The 25159-nt window shown below is 50.1% G+C and overlaps 2 protein-coding genes across 6 annotated transcripts in view; one reads left to right on the top strand and one right to left on the bottom strand.

Moving 5' to 3' along the window:
• The window catches only part of LOC311512989 (BLOC-1-related complex subunit 8-like), a 77343-nt gene that overhangs the window by 44516 nt on the left and 7668 nt on the right, over positions 1-25159 (bottom strand). For 2 of the 5 annotated variants that reach the window (XM_084614503.1, XM_084614507.1), the window contains exons 1-2: positions 23381-23488; positions 22207-22284 (exon numbers count right to left, since the gene is read on the bottom strand). Coding sequence is in view for 2 of the 5 variants with exons in the window: in XM_084614508.1 (XP_084470634.1) it covers positions 22242-22284; positions 23381-23488; positions 24549-24613 (216 nt within the window). In the remaining 3 variants the exon portion in view is untranslated. Of the gene's footprint in view, positions 1-3797; positions 5242-22206; positions 22285-23380; positions 23489-24548; positions 24614-25159 lie in introns of those variants that run through there. The other 3 variants (XM_084614509.1, XM_084614508.1, XM_084614504.1) reach the window with 3 other exon arrangements.
• Positions 7133-21301, top strand: TMEM221 (transmembrane protein 221). The gene is made up of 3 exons (XM_084614510.1): positions 7133-7802; positions 17066-17151; positions 19322-21301. Exons 1-3 carry the CDS (start codon positions 7516-7518, stop codon positions 19840-19842), a joined length of 894 nt encoding a protein of 297 aa, XP_084470636.1. The 5' UTR covers positions 7133-7515; the 3' UTR covers positions 19843-21301.

Raw genomic sequence — 25159 nt, 5'->3', positions numbered from 1 at the left:
ACCATGGATCTGTTTCTGGGATCAGCCAAAACTCCTAGTGAACTATGGGCAATAAAGACAGGTTTCAGAGTAACAGCTGTGTTAGTCTGTATTCGCAAAAAGAAAAGGAGGACTTGTGGCACCTTAGAGACTAACCAATTTATTTGAGCATAAGCTTTCGTGAGCTACAGCTCACTTCACTTCACTGTAGCTTAAGAAAGCTTATGCTCAAATAAATTGGTTAGTCTCTAAGGTGCCACAAGTCCTCCTTTTCTTTATGGGCAATAAAAACATCCCGCTCTCTGCTGAAGGGTCAGCCTTGCTAGGAGGAAGGATGCTTTCACACTGAAGAATGTGATTTCCTGGGAGCATCAGCCAGGAGGGCTATCCCAAGGGGAAAGGCACTGCTGCTTCTCAGAGATATTTATAAGAGATAGCAAACCCGTCGGCTCTAGTGGGCCTTTTGTTGAGTGAACGCCAAGGTCCCGACCTGTCATTTTTTAGCCTCACTGCTCAGTGATGTATCTTGAGGGCTCTCTTCCCTTGCTCGCTCCTGACATTTTTAATAGACTAGTAATAATACCCCAGGCTGTGTGTAGCAGCAAGAAGAGATGTCTGTCAAGGGTCTGATTTTCAAAAGAACCTAAGCATGAGTTCCACTGAGAGTCACCGTGCTCCTAAACCTCCTGGGTGCAAAATACCCCCACCCCCAAGTGCAAAGTGGTCTCAAACAGGTGTGAGGGTAAGCAGCAAAGCACTGTATTTGGTACCGCAAGGAAGTCCAAATGAAATGCACCAGACTCTTGGAGAATCATAGAATTGTAGGACTGGAAGGGACCTCAAGAGACCATCTAGTCCAGTCCCCTGCACTCAAGGCAGGACTAAGTATTAGCTAGACCATCCCTGACAGCTGTTTGTCTAACCTGCTGTTAAAAATCTCCAACGATGGAGATTCCACAACCTCCCTAGGCAATTTATTCTAGCGCTTAATGAGGTGGAAATTGCTGTGGGCACAGCAGAAAAAGCAACTAGGAGGAGAGCATGGGGAAAATCAGAAATGTACCGAGAGTCAGTCTTCATTATACACATCCAAGGGCCCACACAACGGGCACCCACACAGCAGGAGTAAGGCCCTGTCACATCCTGTGTCACAACGGCTGGTCACAGCCACATCTCATGGGACAGGAGTCGCCATCGCCACCCAGTGATTTCCCCGCTGCAAAGGGTTGCTGTTCCTTATGGAGTTCCAGACTGCCAGCTAAATGACAGAGCTTGGACACTGGTGATTCTGGCGATATAAATACCTAGGTCAGTTCATGCTAAGGAGAATGCCTGTGTGTCCACTGCTGCAGCATCCAAAGGGCAACTCCCATCTTTTCATGTGCTGTGTATTTATACCTGCTACTGTATTTTCCACTCCATGCATCTGATGAAGTGGGTTCTAGCCCATGAAAGCTTATGCCCAAATAAATTTGTTGGTCTCTAAGGTGCCACAAGGACTCCTCGTTGTTTTTGCTGATACAGACTAACACGGCTACCGCTCTGAAACCAGCAAAGGGTTCCTGGCAGGGGCAGTCAGTGCCCCTGATTTTTGTGTCCTCCCAAAGAGCTGTGTGCACAGATGCCTCTGTGTGGTGCTGTACAGCATTCAGACATTTCACCTGCCTCACTGGGAGCATGAGAGACCCTTTGGGGCTCTGGCCCCTGGCGTGCCAGAGGTGACCCTGCTCCTCACGTGTAGACTCCTGGCTGGGCAGCTGATGCCTGAACCCACCTCTTTCTCTACAGCTTCCAGTTAATCAGTAACAGGAATACGACACCCAAGCTGCAGTGTTCATTTGCAATTAACACCTGGTACAAAGGGGACGAGGTGGGAAGGGAGAAAAAGCATGAGAAAAACAGACACAAAACAAAGCTGTGGGTAGTCCCCTTCCCTTGCATTAGGGTGCAGTCTAATCTGCAGACATCTCATCTGCACAGAGTAGGAAGGGAGAAGGGGACTGACAGAAGTATTTACCCACTTGTTTTGGGGACCTGCAAAAAATGCCCCCCTTGGAGTGAAACTGTCATATGTAGTGGGGACAGAGGGCAGGTCTCAGCCGGCGCTGCTGAGCAAGGCAAATAGAGCATTGCAATGGGTTTAAGCACAAGATCATGCAACCAACGGGAAAAGACAGAGGAGGGAAACCCATTCCCAGAATTCCTCTCTGCTTTCATTCCGGTTTCTCACAGAGCAGCTTGAAGTGCTGGGGGATTTGGTGAATGACAGGGCAGGTGAATCCATTTAGATCAAATAACCAGCACCCCAAAGCTGCCCTCAAACTCGCAGGAAGCACGAGACATTTGACTGCTGCTATTGCTCCTGCTTCTGTGTTTCCAGGCTCCGAGCAGGCCCACGAGCAGCGGAAATTCATGAGACCGGCCCAGCCAAAAGCCCTGGGAGTTTCCCCACAGCCTCTCTCCTTGTCACATTTCTAGCCCGGTTTTTGCAGCGCCAGGCAGCTTGAAGGGATTGGTAAAGCAGTGGAATTCCTGAGTCCAAACATCCAATCCCCCCAGCCTTTATCAACTGACCCACTCTGCCTGCTCCCTTCTGCACCCTCCCCCACGCCTGGTTCTGCTTCTAAACCCGTGATGCTGCCGCTATGGGGCAGGAGGGCCATGCAGAAACATACCCAGTACAGGCAAAGGCCCCTGCTAAAAATACAACGAGCAATGGAAAATGGTATTTATAGAGCCACTGATTCTGGAGAAGTCATAGAATCATAGAATAACAGAGTTGGAAGGGACCTCTGGAGGCCATCTAGTCCAACCCCCTGCTCAAAGCAGGACCGATCCCCAATTAAATCATCCCAGCCAGGGCTTTGTCAAGCCTGACCTTAAAAACTTCTAAGGAAGGGGATTCCACCACCTCCCTAGGTAATGCATTCCAGTGTTTCACCACCCTCCTAGTGAAAAAGTTTTTCCTAATATCCAACCTAAACCTCCCCCACTGCAACTTGAGACCATACTCCTTGTCCTGTCATCTGCTGTCACTGAGAATAGTCTAGAGCCATCCTCTTTGGATCCACCTTTCAGGTAGTTAAAAGCAGCTATCAAATCCCCCCCTCATTCTTCTCTTCCATAGACTAAACAATCCCAGTTCCCTCAGCCTCTCCTCATAACTCATGTGTTCCAGTCCCCTAATCATTTTTGTTGCCCTTTGCTGGACTCTCTCCAATTTATCCACACCCTTCTTGTAGTGTGGGGCCCAAAACTGGACACAGTACTCCAGATGAGGCCTCACCAATGTCGAATAGAGGGGAACGATCACGTCCCTCGATCTGCTGGCAATGCCCCTACTTATACACCCCAAAATGCCATTGGCCTTCTTGGCAACAAGGGCACACTGTTGACTCATATCCAGCTTCTCGTCCACTGTCACCCCTAGGTCCTTCTCTGCAGAACTGCTGCCTAGCCATTCGGTCCCTAGTCTGTAGCGGTGCATTGGATTCTTCCGTCCTAAGTGCAGGACTCTGCACTTGTCCTTGTTGAACCTCATCAGATTTCTTTTGGCCCAATCCTCCAATTTGTCTAGGTCCCTCTGTATCCTATCCCTACCCTCCAGCGTATCTACCACTCCTCCCAGTTTAGTGTCGTCTGCAAACTTGCTGAGGGTGCAATCCACACCATCCTCCAGATCATTAATGAAGATATTGAACAAAACCGGCCCCAGAACCGACCCTTGGGGCACTCCGCTAGATACTGGCTGCCAACTATACATGGAGCCATTGATCACTACCTGTTGAGCCCGACAATCTAGCCAACTTTCTACCCACCTTGTAGTGAATCCATCCAGCCCATACTTCTTTAACTTGCTGACAAGAATACTGTGGGAGACCGTGTCAAAAGCTTTGCTAAAGTCGAGGAATAACACGTCCCCTTCTTTCCCTTCATCCACAGAGCCAGTTATCTCATCATAGAAGGCAATTAGATTAGTCAGGCATGACTTTCCCTTGGTGAATCCATGCTGACTGTTCCTGATCACTTTCCTCTCATCTAAGTGCTTCAGAATTGATTCCTTGAGGACATCCTCCATGATTTTTCCGGGGACTGAGGTAAGGCTGACCGGCCTGTAGTTCCCAGGATCATCCTTCTTCCCTTTTTTAAAGATGGGCACTACATTAGCCTTTTTCCAATCTTCCGGGACTTCCCCCGATCGCCGTGAGTTTTCAAAGATAATGGCCAATGGCTCTGCAATCACATCTGCCAATTCCTTTAGCACTCTCGGATGCAACGCATCCGGCCCCATGGACTTGTGCATGTCCAGTTTTTCTAAATAGTCCCGAACCACTTCTTCCTTCACAGAGGGCTGGCCACCTCCTCCCCACGCTGTGCTGCCCAGTGCAGTAGTCTGGGAGCTGACCTTGTTCGTGAAGACAGAGGCAAAAAAAGCATTGAGTACATTAGCTTTTTCCACATCCTCTGTCACTAGGTTGCCTCCCTCATTTAGTAAGGGGCCCACACTTTCCTTGGCTTTCTTCTTATTGCCAACATACTGAAGAAACCCTTCTCTTAACATCCCTCGCTAGCTGCAACTCCAGGTGTGATTTAGCCTTCCTGATTCCATTCCTACATGCCTGAGCAATATTTATATACTCATCCCTGGTCATTTGTCCAATCTTCCACTTCTTGTAAGCCTCTTTTTTGTGTTTAAGATCAGCAAGGATTTCACTGTCAAGCCAAGCTGGTCGCCTGCCATATTTACTATTCTTTCTACACATAGGGATGGTTTGTCCCTGTAACCTCAATAAGGATTCTTTAAAATACAGCCAGCTCTCCTGGACTCCTTTCCCCCTCATGTTATTCTCCCAGGGGATCTTGTCCATCAGTTCCCTGAGGAAGTCAAAGTCTGCTTTTCTCAAGTCCAGGGTCCGTATTCTGCTGCTTTCCTTTCTTCCTTGTGTCAGGATCCTGAACTCGACCATCTCCTGGTCACTGCCTCCCAGGTTCCCATCCACTTTTGCTTCCCCTACTAATTCTTCCCGGTTTGTGAGCAGCAGGTCAAGAAGAGCTCCGCCCCTAGTTGGTTCCTCCAGCACTTGCACCAGGAAATTGTCCCCTGCACTTTCCAAAAACTTCCTGGATTGTCTGTGCACTGCTGTATTGCTCTCCCTGCTACCTCCACAGCCGCAGTTCCTTCCAGTTGCCCCCTACTGTACATGATGGTTCTGTGGCTTTCTTAATGCTGCACAGGACACATGGAAAGACAATACATACAACCTGCAGGGAAACAGACATGGAAATAGTGGCTTATCCCTCAGTGCCTCCTGAAATAGCTGCTAGTATCTGCAGGAACTGGACACCTTTTGCCACAAGTACCACACCCACAACCGGAACCCACCCAAGCATGGAACATTCCTGACCAAGTTCCCATTTGAATAACCCAGTTCTGCCTTTAAATTCCCTCTGGAGTTTGACGTATACGTTGTATTAATCCTTTCCGTTTCTAAATGACACTGAAGTGTCACTGCAAGCTAGTAGGCAGCTCCCATGCTCCTCCCCAGAGATGGCTGCATTTTAGTCTTTAACCAAGCAAAACATGTTCAAGACCGTAGGAGTTTTGCCTGATTGTGGACTACAGAATGGAGCCCATGGCTTGCAAAGTGCTTTGAGATCCTCCCGATACATTCAGGAGCCCAGATGACTGGCTGTATCACTACCAATGGAAGGCAGATTAGGCTATTGTGTTGTTCTCACAAAGGAGTCAGGACAGATTTTCCATTCTTCCTACCCCATCCTCCTCCCCAGGACTAAATATCACCCGGTGTCCACTGGGGCTATTTACTCACAGGCACTTAGCTATGCAGAAGTGCTGAGCCCTAGACCTTTGAGTTATGATAATAGGGTTGATCCAAGTCCTTCATGAACTTGAGAGCCTTTTCTCACCATACAGGAAATCGGGGTTAGCTGAGTCGCCATGGGAATAGCAGGGAAAAAATGTGGACAAGAAACTTCAGAGAGAAGCTTAAGGGCTGCACAAAGAGACACATGGAAGAATGTGAGAGGGAGAGAGGAGCTGGAGATGCCACTGTGCATTGCACAGGCAGCCAGGGGTCCAGGTGGCAGCCTGGACATCTGAATATCATCTCTCTCCTCCCCCTTCAACACAGAAAGGCACATGGGTCAGGGGTCCTCAGCTGATGCAAATCCACATTGCTCTGGTGAAGCCAACAGATATTCCCTGATTTACCCCTCTGAGGATCTGGCCCGTTATAGATAAAACAAACCAACCGAAGGTAACACTGACCCCACTTCCTACACAGGCCAAAGGTTCTTGACGCTGCCTTCTGGCTCAATTACGCTAAAGGCCCTAGGCCTGATTCTGACCTAAGACCAATGGGACTCCACTGACTTTAATGGTGAACCAGGTCCAAATTCTCCTTCACTAGCCAGGAACAAACTGTAGGGCTCCATTGAAGACTACTAGGCCAGGTTTTCAAGAGCTCCTCGCTTAGCAGCTCTCACTGAGCCATCAAGAGCCAGATTTGTGGAAGAGCCCAGTGCACTGGCTAAATGGGTGTCAAATCCTGATCCACGGTACCTGATCCAAAGCCCGTTGAAATCAACGGGAAACTTTCCCTGGACTTCAATGAGTTTTGGATCAGGAGACCATAGGTGTCTGGAGCAAGATTTGGAGTTGGTGTAAATCAACATACCTCTATCCAGAGTTATGCTAATTTACACCACCTCTGAATCTGGCCCTTGATTTTTAAAAACGAAGGGGTCCGTTCTGCCGTCTGTTTCGCTGATGTCAAACAGAAGTGACTCAGCTAAACTGGATAGAACTACAGTGCTGTAAAAGCTGGGGTAACTGCGAGCAGATCCTGGGTCCCAAAATTAAAGGTCCCATCAAGAACATTCCAGCCTTATTCTCCTTTTAACAAAACAAACAAACCTTTCTCTGCAAAACAGATTTTCACCAGCAGCACACAGCTGCATCCTACAAGGCCTGGCTGGATTGAAAAAAGATTTTTGAAGCAGAGAGGGCAAGTGCAGGGCTAGCTGGCTCTTTCAACACAGATTCTGTCTAGCTCCCCCTTTAAAACACCAGCTTTTCTTTCCACGCAGCTAGCTGGGCAGGGCAGAGAGTTGGAGTGAAATTGAGCAGACGCAAACTGCACACGAGGAGGGGGCAGGCAGCCCTCGCTCCCAGGCTGGAGAAAACGCCTCCTTCGCGCAGGGAGCTTCGCTCCATCGCCAGGAAAGTTTGAAATCCCTAATTAATAGAAACATCACGTGGGCAGAGGTGTGTGCGCGAGAGAGACAAGCTCCAGCGCGATTAGCACCGCCGGGCTCCGCGGGCGGGGTGAGACACAGCTCGGCACTGGGGGGGCGAGATCAGCTGCAGCGCGCGTGGAGCTCAGCGCCTCCCGGGACAGCTCCGGGCTCGGCAGCCGCCGCTCCCCGGTCCCCGCGGCTCGGCTCAGGGCGCGCGGGGGGGGAGGAAAGTTTAGCAAAACTTTTTGGGACCCTCTTTTATCTCCCCGCCCCGCGATGCCCTCCGTCTACACCCAGCGCTCCCTGGCCGTGCTCCTGCTCTTCGGCACCCTGGCAGCCCTCATGGCGGTGCTCGCCTCCATCCTCCTCTTCCAGCTCCAGGCGGGCCGAGCCCAGGCCGGCTCCCCCAGCGCCGTCTCGGAGCGGGTGGCGGGGGTGCTGCGGCCGGTCTCGGCCGTGCTGGCCGCCCTGTGCCTGGTGCTCAACCTCAGCTGCCTCCTGCTCTGTCTCCTGCAAAGCTACTTCAGCGCCGAGGTGGGCCGGGGAGACCCGGAGCCGGACAGGTGAGCAGCGGCTGGGCGGGGGAGGATGCGTTTGGCTTGGGCTCATCGCAGGGTCCCCTGGTGCTGGAAGGGGAAAGGGGCGGGGAGCATCTTGGGTCCAGGCCCCCGGGCTCTGTCCCCTGCCAGTCGGGAGGAATTGAACCCCTGGGGCCGGGCATCGTCACCCTCCCGCTGGGGAACTTTGCGTGCGGAGCCCCTGGAGGAGTTGACCTGTTTAAAGGCGCCCAGATTGCCCGGGATAGGTGTGCAGAGGGGAGGGGCAGGAGGACTCCGAGATGCTAAAGACCTTCCTTGGCAAGGGGTAAATGGGAGCTCTCTCCCCTCCGCTCCAGCCTCCTCTGCAGCTTCATGCAACTTCTGCAGGATGCAGAGTCCCCCAAAGAGCCCTTTGAGCTGAGCCCACATCAAAGCCAGTCACTGAACTACACTGCCAGGCCCGGCAGCCTGCCATCTCCCACTTGCCCAGAATCCACCCATGCAATTCCCACTCCCTGTCTTTTTAACAGTGGCCCTGGTCCAGGACTCAGGAGATCTGGGTTCCAACTCCCTGCTCTGACACTGCCAAGTAACTGGATCTTTGCCTCAGTTTCCCCATTTTATAATGGGGATCCCAGCCCTGCCCTGCTTCACAGGAGAGCATACGGATGGGGGCCAGATAAGTTCCTGGATGAGCTACATTGCTTAGCATCATTATTAGCTACCTGACTATGCCAACATTCATCTTGTGAGTGTCTGGTTGTGGATTGTAACCCATTTAATACCATGTGTGTGTATTTGTGCTTAGCAACTTTATTGACTACCTGAGCAAATTTACAGCTGCCTTTATATCTGGTTACATTAACACAGTATTTAACTTCCCCAGCACTTGCATAAATAACCAGGGCCAGATGCTCAGCTGGTGTAAATTAGTGTCGCTCCGTTGACTTCAGTGGAGGGATGCCAACTGAAACCAGCTGAGGATCTGGCTTGTAATATGTAATCCAGTCTTTAGACAGCAATGCTTGCCTGAGAGAGACCACATTGGAGCATCAGCAGAGGGCTAGCGGAGACATTAGCACACCCAATCCCTTGTAGACTGGGGGAGAGGGGCAATACATTAGCTGAGCACTGGCTATTTTAAACTTCTGTAGTGCTTTCCACCTGAGGATCTCAAAGCAGTTTTAGCACATCAATGAACTGAGGCATCCAAGAGCCTAAATGCTATGAGAGCTGTTTTACAGGAAAACTGAGGTACAGAGATTAAATGGCATGCCCTAAAGTCACAGAGTGAGTCAGTGGCAGAGAACCCAGGAATCCTGATTGCCAGGGGTGGCTGGTAGTCCCAGGCCCATTGACTGCTAGCAGTGGCTCAGCTTAGCTCCTCTTCCGTGTTTCTAGCTGCTGTTGCTGGCTCATTTGCAGTGAAGAGCCTGGGCACCTGTAGAAGCAGCTGGACGAGAGGGGAGCCAGCACCCCATGCCCAGCCAGCCCTCAAGGCACCACAGCTTCAAACCTACACTGACACAGAAGATATCTTAGGGTTTATACCCTGCCCTTCCCCTGCCGCCTCTCACACCCACAGCTAACACTGCAATTCATTAGCATCCCAGATACTTAGCAGATTCTATAGTAGGAAGTGCAAAGTCAGAAAAGAAGGCCAGCTGGCCAGATCCTGCATCTGTTTACCCCAGCTGGAGATCTTGCCCAAAATTCTGTTCTTATTTGCAGTGTTTATAAGTCATCCCACCCCCCATTTTTTAGGAATTGGCAAGCTGGATTCTCTTGATTGGTGTCTGGGTGTTTTTAAAGGCAACCTGCACAGGAATACGACTAAAGACCCCCAAATCATTAACCCAGAGACACGTGTCGACTTAATAATTGCCAGCACATTTACATCTGCAAAAACATTTCTGAACACTGCCTCTTTCCTTCGCCTGCCAGGAACCCTGCCTGGGTTCACTGCGTCACCTGCATGGTTGATGCAGGGCTGGTTTTGGCCAAACACATACACCTCACCTTGGCTGGGACGTAAAAAGAGAAAGCGATTTGCAAATATTTGGTTTGAAAATTTATCGACGTCTGCATGTATAGGTCCCTCGGTGTAACTAACTCCACGGACTTCAGTGGATTCACACTAGGGATCAATTGGACTACAGCTGAGTGAAATTCAGAATTTCCATCCTGCAGGAAATTCCAATATTTCAACATTTTGTTTTCATCCTACATCGAGACAAAATGTTACACATCTAAATTTTTCGTGGAACAAAGAATTTCAAAAAAGGTCAATTTGGAAATGACGAAACATGTTGTTTTGGCCTTTCCAATCAAAATGAAACTGACATTTCTCGAATCAAAATATTTTGTTGTGGATTGTTACACCAATCTGAAAAGCTTCACTGAAGTCTGTTGAACGTTAAACTTCATTTCCTTGTGGGGGCACATTGCCTCATGGGAGTTGTAGTTCAAAAGCCACATGACCCTGTTCTGCCTTGTGGTTAGTCTCTAAGGTGCCACAAGTACTCCTTTTCTTTTTGTGAATACAGAGTAACACGGCTGTTACTCTGAAACTTGTGGGCCAGGCTCCCTTGGTAGATTACATCTCCCAGCCTGTGTCTCCAGCCGCATCACTTGTGGTGGACCATACCGCTGAGTTGGAGGGAAAACTGCATTGCATCATGGAATATGTAGTTGGACCAGGGAGTCCAGCCCATAGCAAACAATGGGACCCAAATTACAACTCCCATATGACAAACTGCATAATAGGGAAATACAGTTTAATGTTGAACTAATGAAAAACTAAACGTTTTGGGTCAGTTCAACAATCCAAAAATATTTCAGTTTGGGTCCATCCAATTCAAACCAAAACTTAATTTGACTTTCCCAGCAGAAAATTGAACCACTTCTGCAAAACTAAAATTGTCCTGTTGAAAAGTCTGATTTTGTGGAAACCACATTTTCCATTGGAAAAAACATTGATGGCAAAATTCCTGACCATCTGTAAATTTGACCCAGCACCTAATACTGAGTTCAGTTCTTAAAAGTTTTATTTATTTTCAAAGCTCTGCAATTCACCTGTGAAATCCCCCATTAAAACTGAAACAGGTCAATCAGCTAATTAGATAGCTAAATGCAAGGTCATACATCTAGGTGTGAAGAATGCAAGTCACACTTCCAGGATTGGGGGCTGTATTTTGAAAAGCAATGATTCATTAAGGGATTTAGGGGTCATTGCAAGCTCATGTTCAGTTAGTTATTTGCCATATGGTGGCTAGGAGAGCAAGTACAATCCTAGAACGTCTATGCATTAAAACACTGAGTGGATGTAGGCAGATGTTCTTACCCTTGGGTACGGCATTGGCGAGAGTGGTTCTGGTGTCCAGTCTTTAGGGAGAAAGTTGGTAAGTTGGAAAGGTTCAGAAAAGAGCTACAAGAACAATACAAGGTCTGGAAAACCTGCCTCACAGAGAGAGACCAAAGACGCCCAGTTTACTTAGTTTAACGGAGAGGCGGTTGAGGTGACTTGATCAGAATCTGTAATGGGAAGATTTCTGATAGCAGAAGGGACTTGACTTTAGCAAAGGCAGAACAAGATCCAATGGCTAGATGCTGAAGCTAGATAACTTCAGACTAGGAATAAGGTGCCCAATTTGTACAGTGCGGGTAATCTTAGAAACATAAATGTTGGGCTGGAAGGGGCCTCGAGAGATCATCACGTCCAGCCCCCTGCACTGAGGCAGGACCAAGGAACCCTAGGCCATCCCTGAAAAGTGTTTGTCCAACCTGTTCTAAAAAAATCTCAGATTACAGGGATTCCACAATCTCCCTTGGAAGCCTGTTTCAGAGTTTAACTACCCTCATAACTAGAAAGTTTGTCCTAATATCTAACCTAAATCTCCCTTGCTGCAAAGTAAGCCCATTATTTCTTATCCTACCTTCACTAAACTATTGAAACAGCTTCCCTACACCTCCAGGTATCGGGGAGTCTCCATGACTTGGGGACTGGCTGTCTTTATAAAAGAGATGCTCTAGCTCAACCAGAAGTTATGGGCCTGATGCAAAAAAGAGAGTGATGAGTGAAATTCTCTGGCCTGTGCTGTCAGAAGGCCAGACTCGATGATCCCAGCAGTCCCTTCTGGCTTTTAAAAATCTATTAATCACACCAGAATGATCCTGAAGTAATTCGATCCTTGCTTACAGGGATGGAATGTCACTAATGGATAGAGGAGATGGAGACTCAGGACTCCTGGGTTCTACTCTCAGCTCTGCCACTCTCTGGCTGTGTGACCCTGGGCAAGTCACGTCCCCTTTCTAGGCCTCATCTCGGAGAGCTAAAGCAGTGGTCTCCAAACTTTTTGGCTCGTGCACCCCCAGGGTGAAGACCAGTAGACCTGCAGGAGATGCGCCGCCGACGGAAGACTGGAAGACTTGCCGCAGATGCACCGCCGGAGGGGAACACCAGCCATGGATGTGCAGAGCTGCCGCCGAACTGAAAAAATGGCGGAGTGCTGTCCGGCAGCATTCCTGCTGCCACGCACCCCCTGGGGTGCGCGCAGCCCAGTTTGGAGACCACTGAGCTAAAGACCCCTGTCACCTTCCTCCCACACAAGTGGCAAGGTTCAGTTAATCCGTGTTTGTGAAGACCCTTGGATGCTCCAGAAGAAGCATGTCTTTATTGTAGGGCTTCTAGTCAAGCTTACAGCCTAGTGCAAACTGCTCCCATTAAAACCAAAGTGAGAGACAGATGGTTGTAGAAGAGGGGCTGGCTGGGTAATGGGAACACAGCACTGGCTGACAGGACGAGTTTGTACCTAGTGTGCTGGTGGGAGAAGGAAGCAGGGCTAAACATGGCTGCTCATGTCCTGGGCACAGTACTCAAGAGCCTTTGGGTCTCAGCAGAGCAGGTGCCTCGCCACCATTTGGCTGGTTTGCTGCAGTCACAGGCCATTCTGTGACATAGGCTGCCTGTTGCCCCACTCTGCCCGCAGGTGTTGCCGTTTGAACCCTGCTGGGGTGACGGGGGTTCTCCTATCCCTCACCAGCTCCAGTCCCAATTGCTCCTGTTTCTGTTCCTTGTTAAGCTCTGAGCTTGCCAGCCATAGCTCTCTGCCATGTTTCTGCGTAGGGGAGACCGAGTGCAACCGCTTGGGAAGGGCTGGGAGGAGAGCCCTAGCTAACTACAGGTGCATCTTACACAGGGTTAAGCATCTAAAGGCAAGGCCTCAGACAATGGAAACAGGGCACTCACCTGATCCCACATCCCCAAGGGGCAGAATAATCCTCTTCGGCTGCAGACAGTGGCCTCGCTGTGAGGGGAAATGAAACAGACCCAAGCTGCAGCGGCCCATCTGAGCTCAGCAAACTGGGATACAGGACTCCTGGGTTCTATTTTCAGCCCTGCCACTGAATCACCTTGTGACCCTGAAGCAAGCTACTTCTCCTCTTTGTGCCTCAGTTTCCCGTTTGTAGAACAGGGACAGTAACTATCTGTCTCAGTGGGATGAGAGACTTAATTAACTGATGTGATTAAGAAGCTCGAAATTAAAAGAGCTAAGGAAATTCAGAGGCTGTTTCTGTGACCCGTCTAGCTGGACTCAGCCTGCTTCTAACACCAGAATACAGAAAGGTTCTGGATTTCCCTGTATAAAAGTTGAGAATGTCCCAGGTTCTTTTAATTGTCAGTAATTTATTCTGAGCCCACGAGGGCAAAAGAACAGCTTGGGGGGCAGCAGAGAGCGGCTCTGACGATGCCATTCAGCAAAGGGCTTCCCACCTAAGGGACAGCTGGAGCCAGTGCACCAGAGGTGGTGACCTGGGATTTAGATCCATCCTCCAATCCAATCCCAGTGCTTGGGCCATGCACCTTGCTGCCACTGGGCCAGGCTCCAGGAAAGCCCCCCACAACCAATTTGGCTTAAATAGTTTGTCCTAAATTAGCTTCGCACCCCCCACCCCACCACAGTTCTTAAGCAAGGTGAGAGGCTGTTATTTCTTCACCCTGCTGCTCAGGGCATGGGCGTCTCGAGAGCTGAGTGGCCTGGAGGGCTGAGAGAAGGCAGTGTGGTTAGAACAGAGGCCTTGGAATCAGGACTCCTGGGTCCTGTTCTCTCTGCCACTCTTGCTGGGTGATCCTGAGCAAGGCACATCACTTCTCTGTGCCTCAGTCTCCCCATCTGTAATGTGGGGGTTATACCCCTACTTGGGGAGGGGGGGCGGTAGGGTTGTGACACTCAAATAATGTTTGTTTGCAAATTGCTTTGAGATCCTAGAATGGAAAATACTGTTAGTCTAAAAAATGCCAGCCTGTGAAGGGTTAATTCTCACAGCCCCTTCTCCCCCATTGATATGCAATTAGCTATTGTCTCCCCATGTTGGAACTTGTGTTTTCATCCTGCCCATCTCCATCTCTGCGGGACAGCCCTATCCCCCGAGGGGAGCAGGGAGCTGGGGCTCCGGTTTCATTAGGGGATCTGCTCACGTAGCAGGAGGCTTTCCCACGTTGGGCCTGTCACGCTGAATTACTGCTCCAGTTTCCAGCTCTGCGCTCAATAGCCCCAGCCTGCTCTAAACAAAGGCTGTTCCTCCCCCCTGCTAATCTCCCAAATCATGTAATTAATAAAACAAAGTGGCTTCTCTTCCCCAACAATGAACGAGGAGCAGGAGCCCTTCCAAGTTCTATTAACAGCTCCTGACTGCAAACTCCCAGCACTAGGCAGACCCAGACATCCCAGGAGTTCAGCACAGAACAGACCCTGTGGCCTCCATCTCCTCCACCTTGTAACATCCCAGCCAGGGGAAGGGCCGTTCCCTACGGGGGCAGTTCTAGGGACAGCATTTGGAGGCTTTCCCCCATTGCCTTTTTCATGCCTGCAAACCCTAGGTAGCCAGATTCTGCAGAAAAGCATTGTGCAATTTTGGTCACGCTGGCCAGAGCATCGTTGGTGTTGCCTATGAGGTGGCTGGTCCTCAAGTGGACTTATCACTGCTTTCATCAGCTGGTGGCTAGAGAACTGAGTTAAAGTCCCTTGTCTCTCACTTGTTCCTTATGCAGTTACTCCAGAGGCAAGCAGAGCTGTTACTCTCCTGCTTTCTCAGATTGGGGGGGTCTAGAGGACTCCTACACACACACCATAGGTTGACCAGCCCTTCTGAACCAGCAGGGCTGAGTGCCAGAGATCAAACTCTCCTGGGTAGTTTTTCCCAGCACCTGATCTCACTGACCCTCCCAAGTCCTTGCCAAAGAGGGAAGTGATGGAGGGAGAAGGCGAGGTAAGACACTTGCTCACTTCAGAACAAAGACCCAGACTCATTCCCGGCTGAAGGCAATCCAGTGGTTCTTGCATGTCACGAGTTGTTAGGTCTCAAGTCAATTCCCAATGGACAGATGTCCACATTACAAAGATAACCACCACTATCAGCACTAACTGGCCCCTTTGCCACCAATTTTTGAGGCCAAGGACTGCTGGACCTAGGAGACTGAGGTGCCCTTCAACCCCTGGGGCAGTTACTCAGTGTCAAAGCCACCGCACGCATTGCCAAGGAGGGTGTGTGTGCGTGTATTGCTCAGAACAGATACAGAGCGCCACTCCCCAGGGGTTGCCAACCCATCCCGCTCAGCAATGTGAAAACCGCTCCCTGTGTCAGTCATTCCAACATCACAATCCGCCACCTGTCTCTCCGGGATGAGCTACACAATCCTTTCCTTGTCTCCTACAGAGACAGTTGTGCTGGAGCATCTTTCAATCACAACCTTTAACCATGCTTAAGCCTACAGCACTTTGTGTCCTTTTCCCATTGTCACCTCCTTTCATGACTATGTTCTGCTCTCACAATTAACAAGAGGCTGACGTGCGGGCTTCCTTCGGTGATGATGGCCCATGAAGTGCCATAAGAGGAGTGCTGAGGTTCTGTAGGTCACCTCAGCTGTAATGAAGGGAACAAACAATCTCAAGCAGCTTTCGCAGGGTGGACAAGAACAGCTATTGAGTGCATGCTCACTAACGTCTAATAGCAGGGCTCCTGGCAAGTCTCAAGGGAGTCTGTGCGCCCACAGAAACCATCCAGTGTCACAATTGGAATAAGCTGAATCTATCAAGTGGAAGGGCTCAGATACTACCGTGAGGAGCATGGAATACGTGCCTGGATAGGAGCTGGCCTTTGATGTTTTATGCACCGTTCAGAAAGAAGGTCACCCCCCTTCCAAAATGTGAATCTAAATTAACACAGCTCGTTAAGCAAAGCAATTCAGCACCGAGAATGAAAATGCAACCTGGCTTTGCTTAGTTCACTGCAACAGCACTTCACCCTTTCATGCTCTTTTAAAGGGCGATAGACTTATGGACTAACGCATCATCTTGTTTCTTTGCTCTTCATTTCTTGCAATAGTCTTTAAGAAGTGTTGAAATATTTCTTTCTCCCACCAGCTTCTGCCTTCTTTTCCATCTTGCAGCCTCTTTAGGTTTATCTCCCTCCCTGCAGAAATGCTGAGCAAATACGGCTCTTGCTTTGTTTGCTTCTGTTATGTAGTTGCATCATCCGTGTTTGGAAAGGTGGTGAATGTGGGCTCCCTCTGCTGGCTGGCTGAACCTCAAGCTCATTCATCAACTGTGGGTTGTCTGTCTTTGGTTTTCATTTCTCAGCCAACAAATCAGTGGGTGGGGGGACCGAAAGGAAAGATATTGAAATGAAGACAGCCTTGCCCCTCATCGCAGTAGAACTGCCCAGGCAATCCTCTCCTCTCCAAGCTCCACAGCAGATCTGGGCTTAGTTACATGGCTCCCCCTGCACGTGACACTTCCAGCAACATCAGTGTTCTGTGCCGCAGAGACCAGAGGAGATGGCCCCATGCACATGGCTGAGAGGAGAATTCGGCTCCCTAGGAGGCAAGTTTAGGGCTTAAAATGCATCACAGCATCTCTGAGACGCTCTAGAACCCGCAGCCAATGCACTTTTCACCCCAAGTCCAGATTTTTGGACTGAGGTGCTTTACAGCATGTAGAAACCACTAGCCTGGGCCATCGAACTAGATCCAAACCCCAGCCTCTTAGATTGATTTGAATATTGGAGCCTTGGTATAGAAGCTCTGCACTGCTTTATATAGCCTCAGAGAATATAAGATCTTAGGGTCACTAGGGGACAGAGTCAATCCCCTTGCAGGTGCAGGAAAGGCCTCTGGTAGAGCTGTTTCTGATCAGATTAAAATGATACTGCACTGGGATAAAGGCAGTGGGCATCACTAGATACTGCTCTAGTTTACCACTGAAGTGTTTCTCTCTCCTGTTTTGCAGAGCTGACTGGTTCCTGTTGGACAGCCGGATGATTCGGCACCTTGCCATTGGCTTGTTCTGCTGCGGTGTTTCCGTCTATTTAGCAGGCAAGCATTTTCATTTCTCTGCAAACGCTGGGATCTCATTCCGCCGGGAGGGAGGGCTCGGCCCCACACAGAACTCACGCATTTCATCGAGAATGCTCTGGCACCTGCCTCCCCCCGGTGCTTTGGAGGTTGCTGAAAACCTATTTATAGGTCAGGCTGCCAGGATCGCTTGCTTCCCAGCTGGCGTCCCCAGGTTCCTGAGTCCAGGTTTATTCCTGCAGTGGTGGGACCGGAATCCTGTTTGCAGCCTGGCTGCAGTGTAACTTCTGGACAGCCCTTCAGCCAACAGACCCTGAGCATGACACCGGGCAGGGCTGTGCCCAAGGAAGGATGGTGCAGCAGTGCTGTGCCAGGACTAGGGCCAGCTGGCTTCAATTCCCTGCTATGCCGGAGGCTCCCTGCGAGACCTTGGGCTAGTCACTTAGGCCAGATCAGTGAGCTCAAGGGGGATTAGGTGCCTAACTACATTTGAGGATCTGGGTTTTCATCTCTCTGGGTCCCAGTTCCTATCTGTAGACCAGGGATAAGAGCCCTCTCATGGCTCATGGGAGGCTGGGAAGTGCTCAGATCTTACACTAAGAGGGGCCACAGCCAGACCTGCTGTGCAATCATGGCCAAGACACTTAGCTTCTCTCTGCCTCAGTTTCTCCCTTTGAAGAGGCCATAACACTGAGAAAGGAGCAGAAGGCAGCTGTGGTGTTTTGGGATTCGGGGGAGCAGGGGGAAAGGGGGACAATAGCAAGTAGTTTTAAAAGACTTTGTGACCTGGTTTTTGAGATACTGTAATGCTTCTGCCATTTGTCTTATGAGGGAGAGGCTGGACACCCCCCACCAATACCCCCATGATGCCCCTCCACGGTGCTGGCTTTCTCCCGGAGATTGGTGGGGAGAGCACACCTCCGTTCTCCCTGGAGCCTGTGACAGGTGTGGCTGTGACAGGCAAGTCCCCAAACCCAGCCCCTGGCTTTACACAAACAGGGCCATTAGTCAATGAGCTAGGGGGATCTAGAACATCACCTAGAGCCACAACATCTGCCCAAGGAGATCCCAGTCCTCCACTGGGCCTTTACACACCACTCCTGGCTAATCGCTTGTGGCTTTGGCTTCAGAAGCTTTTAAAAGGAGTAGGCAGCTCTCATCCCTGCATGTCCCCAAAGACAAGGCGTGTGGGCAGCGTCCTCTCTTGGCACCCAGGCCATCCAGTGCTGCAAGAAAATAGCAGAGAGCTCACTAGCAAGTGTCATGACTGACGAGCACCTTGGAGGCTCAATGTGGCACAGCCAGGACTCCCCCCATGTGATAGCACTGTGGATAACCCCTCTCGCTGCCTCTAGGAGCAAAGGAATTGCCAGGCTGGATCAGCCCAAGGTCCAGCTAACCTAGGTTCCCGTCTCCAACTGTGGCCGCTGCCAGCTGCCTCAAGGGAAAGTGTAAGAGTGCTGTCGGGGTGGGATAACCCGGACCCAGGGAAAGTCCCTTTCTGCCCCTATCTGTATCTCTGATGAGCTGGATGCCAGGCTTCAGGGGCCAGGCTGCGGCTCTGTTAATGGAGCCCTTTCAGGAGTGGGGCATTCAGACACTATATTTTTCTTTTTTTAAGATTTCAAAATAAAAAATTTAATCCAACTATTTAACAGGCAGTGTGGGCATGGCCAGGCGCCAGCTGCTGGTAAAGAGTGAGCAGAAGAGCAGCACAGAGGAAAAGCAAACACCAAGAACAGGCGGGCAGAGCACACAGGGATTAGTCACCGGTTAAGCCTCAGGAACGTGCCGGGTACTGTGCATGCCTCAATGAGGGGGGATTTCCAAAGCACCCAGCTAAACAGGACTCAAGTTCCTAACTCACTTAGATCCAGATCCACAAGGGAGCTAGGTGCCTAAATACCTTTGAGGACTGGGAACTTGGGCGCCTTTGAAAATACCCCCTCCCCACCCAGAAATGGGCCCTGTGGGTAAGTGAAGTCCAGAATCGGGCTCATGAGGCAGTCGCAGAGTGAAGGAAACTGCTTTCGCTCAGATTGAGATGGGACGTTCAATCAAAACGGGACATCTCTCCCGAAGAGCTCGGCACTTGCTCAGCCACAAGAGGTGGGCTTGGCCCAGGACTTGTTTCCCTTGTGTGTCAGACTACTGGCCTTCTTATTTCTGCCTTGCTCTCCTTCCCCTCCAGCTCTCTCCATCTACATGCTGCTGCTGTTTGAAATCGAGACCGGCATAACCAGTGCCTGCATCCTGTCCTCCGGGATCATTGTCCTGCTGATCACGGTGACGCACGCCCTCATCAGGGCCTCCCAAGCCTCACGGCGCAGCCAGTCTGAGCTCTGCCGCACCCTCTACGAAAACGACTCTGCCCGGCGCAGTGACACCCCGGCCAGTGACCTCAACAACAGCAAGAACATGGCTGCAGCCCGCCCGCGGCCAGAGATCCACCGAGAGTTCTCCTACCCACCATACATAGAGCAGAAGCCCCACCTTGCCTCATCAGCCAGAGGCAGCTTCACCTTGCCAGGAAGCCATAGGCCCCTGTCTGAGAAAGATTGCTGCAACCTTCCCCGGACACACAGGACGCTGTCGGCAGAGCCAGGCCTGCTGCAGGTGCAGGGCAAGCCCTGGAACAGCGTCACCCAGGAGATGAGGAATATTTTGTCGCGGAAGCCAGGAGCCTCCGGGAAGGATTCAACTTTGGTGTGAAGGCTGGAGTGGGGAAGTCTCATCCCAATGCTGCCAAGATCTGCATCTCCCTTTAGCCTTTCACATGGGCCACTCCCCGCTCCGTCCCCACCTGAACAGCTAAGATACCTGCCCAGGAACTCGACAAGACATTGGGCGAGGGGAAATCTACTGTCCCACCCAAATAAAAGGGACTTGGCGTCCCTCCTGTCCGGACTGCACTGAGATGGAGGGGCTTGAGAGGGGTGCAGAGTTTTAAAATTATATCTTACTCCTCCTGAAGTCTGGAGGATTATATCAGAGCTCCTTCCCAGCTGGGCTGGAGTTGCCGTTAACCAGCCTAATGATTGTAGTGGGCAATTAGAGTTGAAAGGTGGCTCCGTAAAAACTACAGCCTGCTGCATTCTGTCTCTTGCATCGCCCTCCTGTGAGTAAAGCTCCTACCCTGGCAACTCGGGTGATGCAGGAGACAGAACAGGGCCCATGACAGCTCTGCAGGACAGAGAGGTACCAAAGTGCAGGAAAGGGAGTGGGGGTGAGCGGTAGCGTCACTTGTCTAATTAGAGCTGCACTTCAAAGTCCCCATCACCCCTTTCCTCCCAGGTCGGCCTGAGCTGGGAGGGGCAGACAGGAACTGGCTCAGTAAGGCAGAATGGCATTAGCTGCATGTTGTGTGAGAGAAAAGAGGGCAAAAAAACAGCCAGTATCAGCCATAGGAGAGTGGCCATCCTGTGTGCTGCCTTCTCCCACAGCCCAGCTCCCCTCTGTACCCCAAGCTTTTTGTCCTTGCTGGTCCCTCTCCAGCCTGCTCCTGTTGTTCCTTTGCTAGCACTACGGGGGTTTAGACAGTTCATATGGCAGACTCACCACCCAACGCAGCTGCTGTATGTTATGGTGAAGCAGAGATTGCTATTCCACTCAGAGAGGAAAAACCAGCCACTGATGGGAGGGGTAGAAGAAGACGCAGCTGGAGAGTTAGACTGAGGGAGAGGAGGTTGGAAGGTGGGCGTGAGAGAGCAGGGCCCGTTGCTCACTGACCTGGCCTTGCCCAAGGTTCCTTACTGTCTCCAGGACTGGGCACAGACACAACTCAGTCAACAAGATCACTTCCTGTGGCAAAACCTTTGCTCCAGCATGAACAGCTGTGTCTGAATGCAGGCAGCTGCTGCTTGCCAGAAACATGGCCCTGCACATAAACAACAGCCTTTGTGTTCACTTTTCCTTGTTCTTTAATTGCCTACAAAGGACATATGCAAGGGAACAAGATCTTTGTTCACTTGGCCCTACTGCTGGTTTCCCCACTGAAAAGGATAATCCTGGTGACAAATGCAGTGGGGGTTGCCAGGAGATTGGTGGTTACACAGACAGGGCTAGGATTGACAGAGCTGGAGCAAGTGAAACAAGAGCCCTGTTTGGTGCAACTGCGTGACTAGTACGAGAGAGAGAGAAATGCACAATAAAAAATAAAAATACAACAGATGGTGCTGGTTACCGTGAGACCCACCCAGTTCTTTAAACGGAGTCTGATTCACCATTGTGTGACTTTCACTGTTATAACTCCATTGATTTCCAAGTGTTTCATACCAGGAGTCCTAGCACAATGACCTGGCAATAAGTAAAATCAGGGTTTTTTTAAAGCCATGTTTCCTGCCCTGCCAGCTGCAAGGTTCATTCCAGGTTGCCCAAAGCAGCAGCGCAATTTATTTATTCTGACTCCTGGTCTCATTATTTGGGTGCTAGCTTTAGGACAGCAATGGGTGTAGCCTTGCAAGGAGCGAGTGGAGACAGAGGCCACATTTCTGGATTAACAAACCTTGTGCATCACGCTATTAAAACACAGCTGTGTTCCTGAGCACACAGCGATGGCTAAAATACAGAGTTTATCTCTTTGAAGTGGGGTGTGATTGTTTGGGGTCATTCACCACTCTCAGGAAATGCCAGGCTAAAACCTTTTTTCTGATCTCAAACCCCCTTATGCCCCTTTCTTCCCAGCCCTGGAAAAATGACCTGCTTGTTAAATTCCTTTCCACTGAAAAGAAACATGGAGTTGTCGGCGCCAATGAAAAAACAAAACTTAAGCAACACCCCTTTCCAACTGCCAAGCTGTGTGCAGGCCTTTTTCCCATCCCACTTCTTTATGGTGTCTAAAGAAGGTCTTTGGGGTGCCTAACTACCTTTGAGGATCTGGGACGTGTGCATTCCAAAATTAACCACCACTTCCCACTGACGTAGGAAGGACTACATCTAGCCAATATCATTGCCCTTTGCTGCAGTGCCTTTCAGTTTGAAGGGGAATAGTCTTCTAAGAAACCTCACACAGACCGGCCAGAAAGTTTAAGGGTGGAAGATTTCTCACCCTTCCAGCTGGCCAAAGAGATCACTGACCTGGGCTGGATGAAAAAGGCCAGTCTGGTCTGAAATCAGGAACTGGCTGGCGGATTCGGGGCTTGCAGGGCAGCAGCGCTGTAAGAAAACAATCACATCCACCAGGAGATAAGGACAGCAGTATACATGGGAGCGTGCAGCACCAGGGCTTCCTCATCTACAGCCTTTGAGTCTGGAGCCCTCCATCTGCAATGTAGGGGCAAGTGTGGCTCATGGAATTCTAACTGTAGCCATTGGACATGCCCATCTTTAATACAGGGGGGTAGCCAATGGAGGCTACATGGCCCCCATACCTGCCTCCTGGGATGTCAAGACCCACAGTCTCTGTGGCCTCACTTCTAACTGCTGTTGGAATTTGCTCCACTGTGTGTAAATTAGGCATGGCCCCAGGAAAGTTGGAAACATGGCAAAATACAAGAGGTCGTAGCCACAAACATCTAGCACAGAAAGTCACTTGGCACAGAACCGGGCATTCTGCATGCTTTAGCCATGTGCTTGCAACAGAAAATTCAAAGCTGTTAGGTATATGGAGCAGCATTTGTGAGTTTCACTTCCACAAAGCCCCTGACACTCATGCCATTAAGGCTCTTGGGGCGATGGACTGAACATACTAGACTCAGCCCATCTACTGGCAGATGCTGGAGTAGCTTTCCTTTTGCTGCAAACAGCAAAATGCATCCTCCAGCTACACTGACTAGTGGCAAATCCCATCCACAGACAGAGCCCCGCAAACAACCTAATGAACAGTATCCCATCCGGGTGGGGACCCTGCTTGGCCATACACTCCTTTCTTCAGCGCTAAAACATTCATTTATTATTATGGCCCTCACCATGCTACAAATATATTTAACACTGCACAAAAATGCTACATATTAGCCAAAGAGCCCCCCCCCGACTCCCTTCTTTAAATGTATGGAAATAAGTTATTTTGCAGGAAACATGTTGTAAACAAGAGGGTTTTCTTCCTAAAGTAAAGTGAACCGGAGTTTCACTGCAAGGCAAGGAGCTTATTCTTTTAAATAATAGCACAGAGTCACATTACGGGTGTAACTGCTTGGCTTGTCTGTAGTTTGCAGAGTTACAGCTAGTGAAGCCTTCAGCAGTCACAGAACAGTCATTCCTATAAAGCGGTAGGGCAGTTATCAGAATTCAGGGTGTCAGACTCCCGAGCTACCTGCGGCCCTGAGCAGAATTCAGCTGATCCTTCACAGTGATGGCATGCTTGAGCAGCCTGTCGATGCTCTCGAAATACACGCTGCTGTCCATCATGTTCTTTATGGCGCTGAAACAGACCAGGTGGAACAGGGGATGCAGTTAATACCTTTGAGAGCTTCACGGGTTTAGAATATACATGCACGCCAGTGAGGGGATGGCTAAGAAGGAGTTACAGCTACATATGGAATTTTGCATCTTCAAACACTACCTAAGGGGTGGATTTCTTGGGAGAGACTGGCAGGTTTGTATTGCCCTCAACAAAGGGTGCATCAGACTCAATGAAAAGAACGAGACCTAACAGTAACATTTCAGAGAGCTGTGCCTGCTGTCAGCGTTCCGCAGGCCTGACTCTCTGCTGAGATGGGGCCACTTAGTGCCAGCTGTGGGCTCAGTTCATCACTGCCCTGCACCTACACCAGTGCCAAGCGAGTGCAAACTGCCACCATTCTGATTTCTGCTGCTTGACACTTACTTTGCAGTGGTGTGAATGGCTCGGCTGGGAAGGATGAACTGGGTCTTGTGCTGGTGGAATGGGCGGGCAGGAAGCTCTTACAGAATCTTGTGTGTGAGAGCAGCCAAGCAACACCCATAAACGGAAGGGTTTGGGATTGATTGGGTTTTAAATCAGAGGCCAAAATGTCCAAGTCAAAGTGCCTAGAGTGAATCCATAATAAGGCTCCTAAACACAAGTGGCTGGATTACTCCCATTACACCAGGAAGAGTTGAGGGAGCTCAGCCTTTCTGGAAGGCAGGCCCCCTTTATCGAAGGACCCATGTGTGCAGGTGCCTGGCTTTGACCTGCCGGGTTTGAAAATAGGAGTTAACGTTTAGTTCTTAAAATATTTCCCCTTCCCCCAAAGCAACTGACCCCCAAAATAACCAACACAGCTTCTCATCACTAGCCATCAGGAGCAGGGAAAACCTTGGGCACGACACAGTGAGCTGAACGGTGCTTTCAATGGGAGTGAAAACACACCTGTACTGTGAAATCACCAGGATGGGGGTGGAGGGGGAGAACGAACTGAGCCTCCTCACCAGCTCCTTTGATTTACCATAGGTTTGAAAAAGGAAGGGCTGCTGCCCCAGAGAAGTGCAAACTTCAAAGCTCTCCCAGCACCCTGCTGTACCTGCAGGCATACTCCACGGTATAGATGGCTCCTTGACTCTGCTCCTCCCAGCTCTGCATGTCAGCCTGAAAGGCAGATCACAGGGAACACAGAATGAAACTTCTTGTCAGGAAAAGTGAAGGTGCCCCTATGTACTAGACAGACATACAACCCACATCACACACACAGCTAGCACCAATGCAGCCCATTCACCGACACACTACATAAGCATAGGGAACACCTGAAGAAAAGGCCACCTGTGGTCTAGCAGGGAGACATTGCAGTTCAGTGGTTAGAGTAGCAGGTTGGCAGTTCTGCTCCTGGCTGTCTTACTGACACGCTGAGTGATCTTGGGCAAGTCATTTTACCTCTCTAGGCCTCAGTTTCCCTATATGTAAAATGCTGTTTTCCTTCCTTTGTAAAGCGCTATAGCGCTGGTAAGATCACATATCATGGCTTGACTGGAAATGCACTACTCAGACAATGATAAATACCACACATAGGTCTTAAATTCTGTGTAACATTTAATTCACTGCCATCCACTGCAACATCCGACAGCCAGATGTCGCCTTCCTTGTAGGTTCCCATGTCCCCCTGTCTCACACAGCCTTGAGGTCTCATTGTTTATAGCT

Source organism: Lepidochelys olivacea, assembly GCF_965140295.1.
Source record: "Lepidochelys olivacea isolate rLepOli2 genome assembly, chromosome: 25".
Lineage (NCBI taxonomy): Eukaryota > Metazoa > Chordata > Testudines > Cheloniidae > Lepidochelys > Lepidochelys olivacea.
Note: the sequence above shows the minus strand (reverse complement) of the source record. Positions and strands in the feature narration are given on the sequence as shown.

Excerpts from the sequence above, each read along its gene's own strand:
- TMEM221 (XM_084614510.1), top strand. The coding sequence starts at position 7,516 with ATGCCCTCCGTCTACACCCAGCGCTCCCTGGCCGTGCTCCTGCTCTTC. Across the intron at positions 7,803-17,065 it reads GGAGACCCGGAGCCGGACAG|AGCTGACTGGTTCCTGTTGG; the intron begins GTGAGCAGCGGC and ends CCTGTTTTGCAG. Across the intron at positions 17,152-19,321 it reads TGTTTCCGTCTATTTAGCAG|CTCTCTCCATCTACATGCTG; the intron begins GCAAGCATTTTC and ends CTTCCCCTCCAG.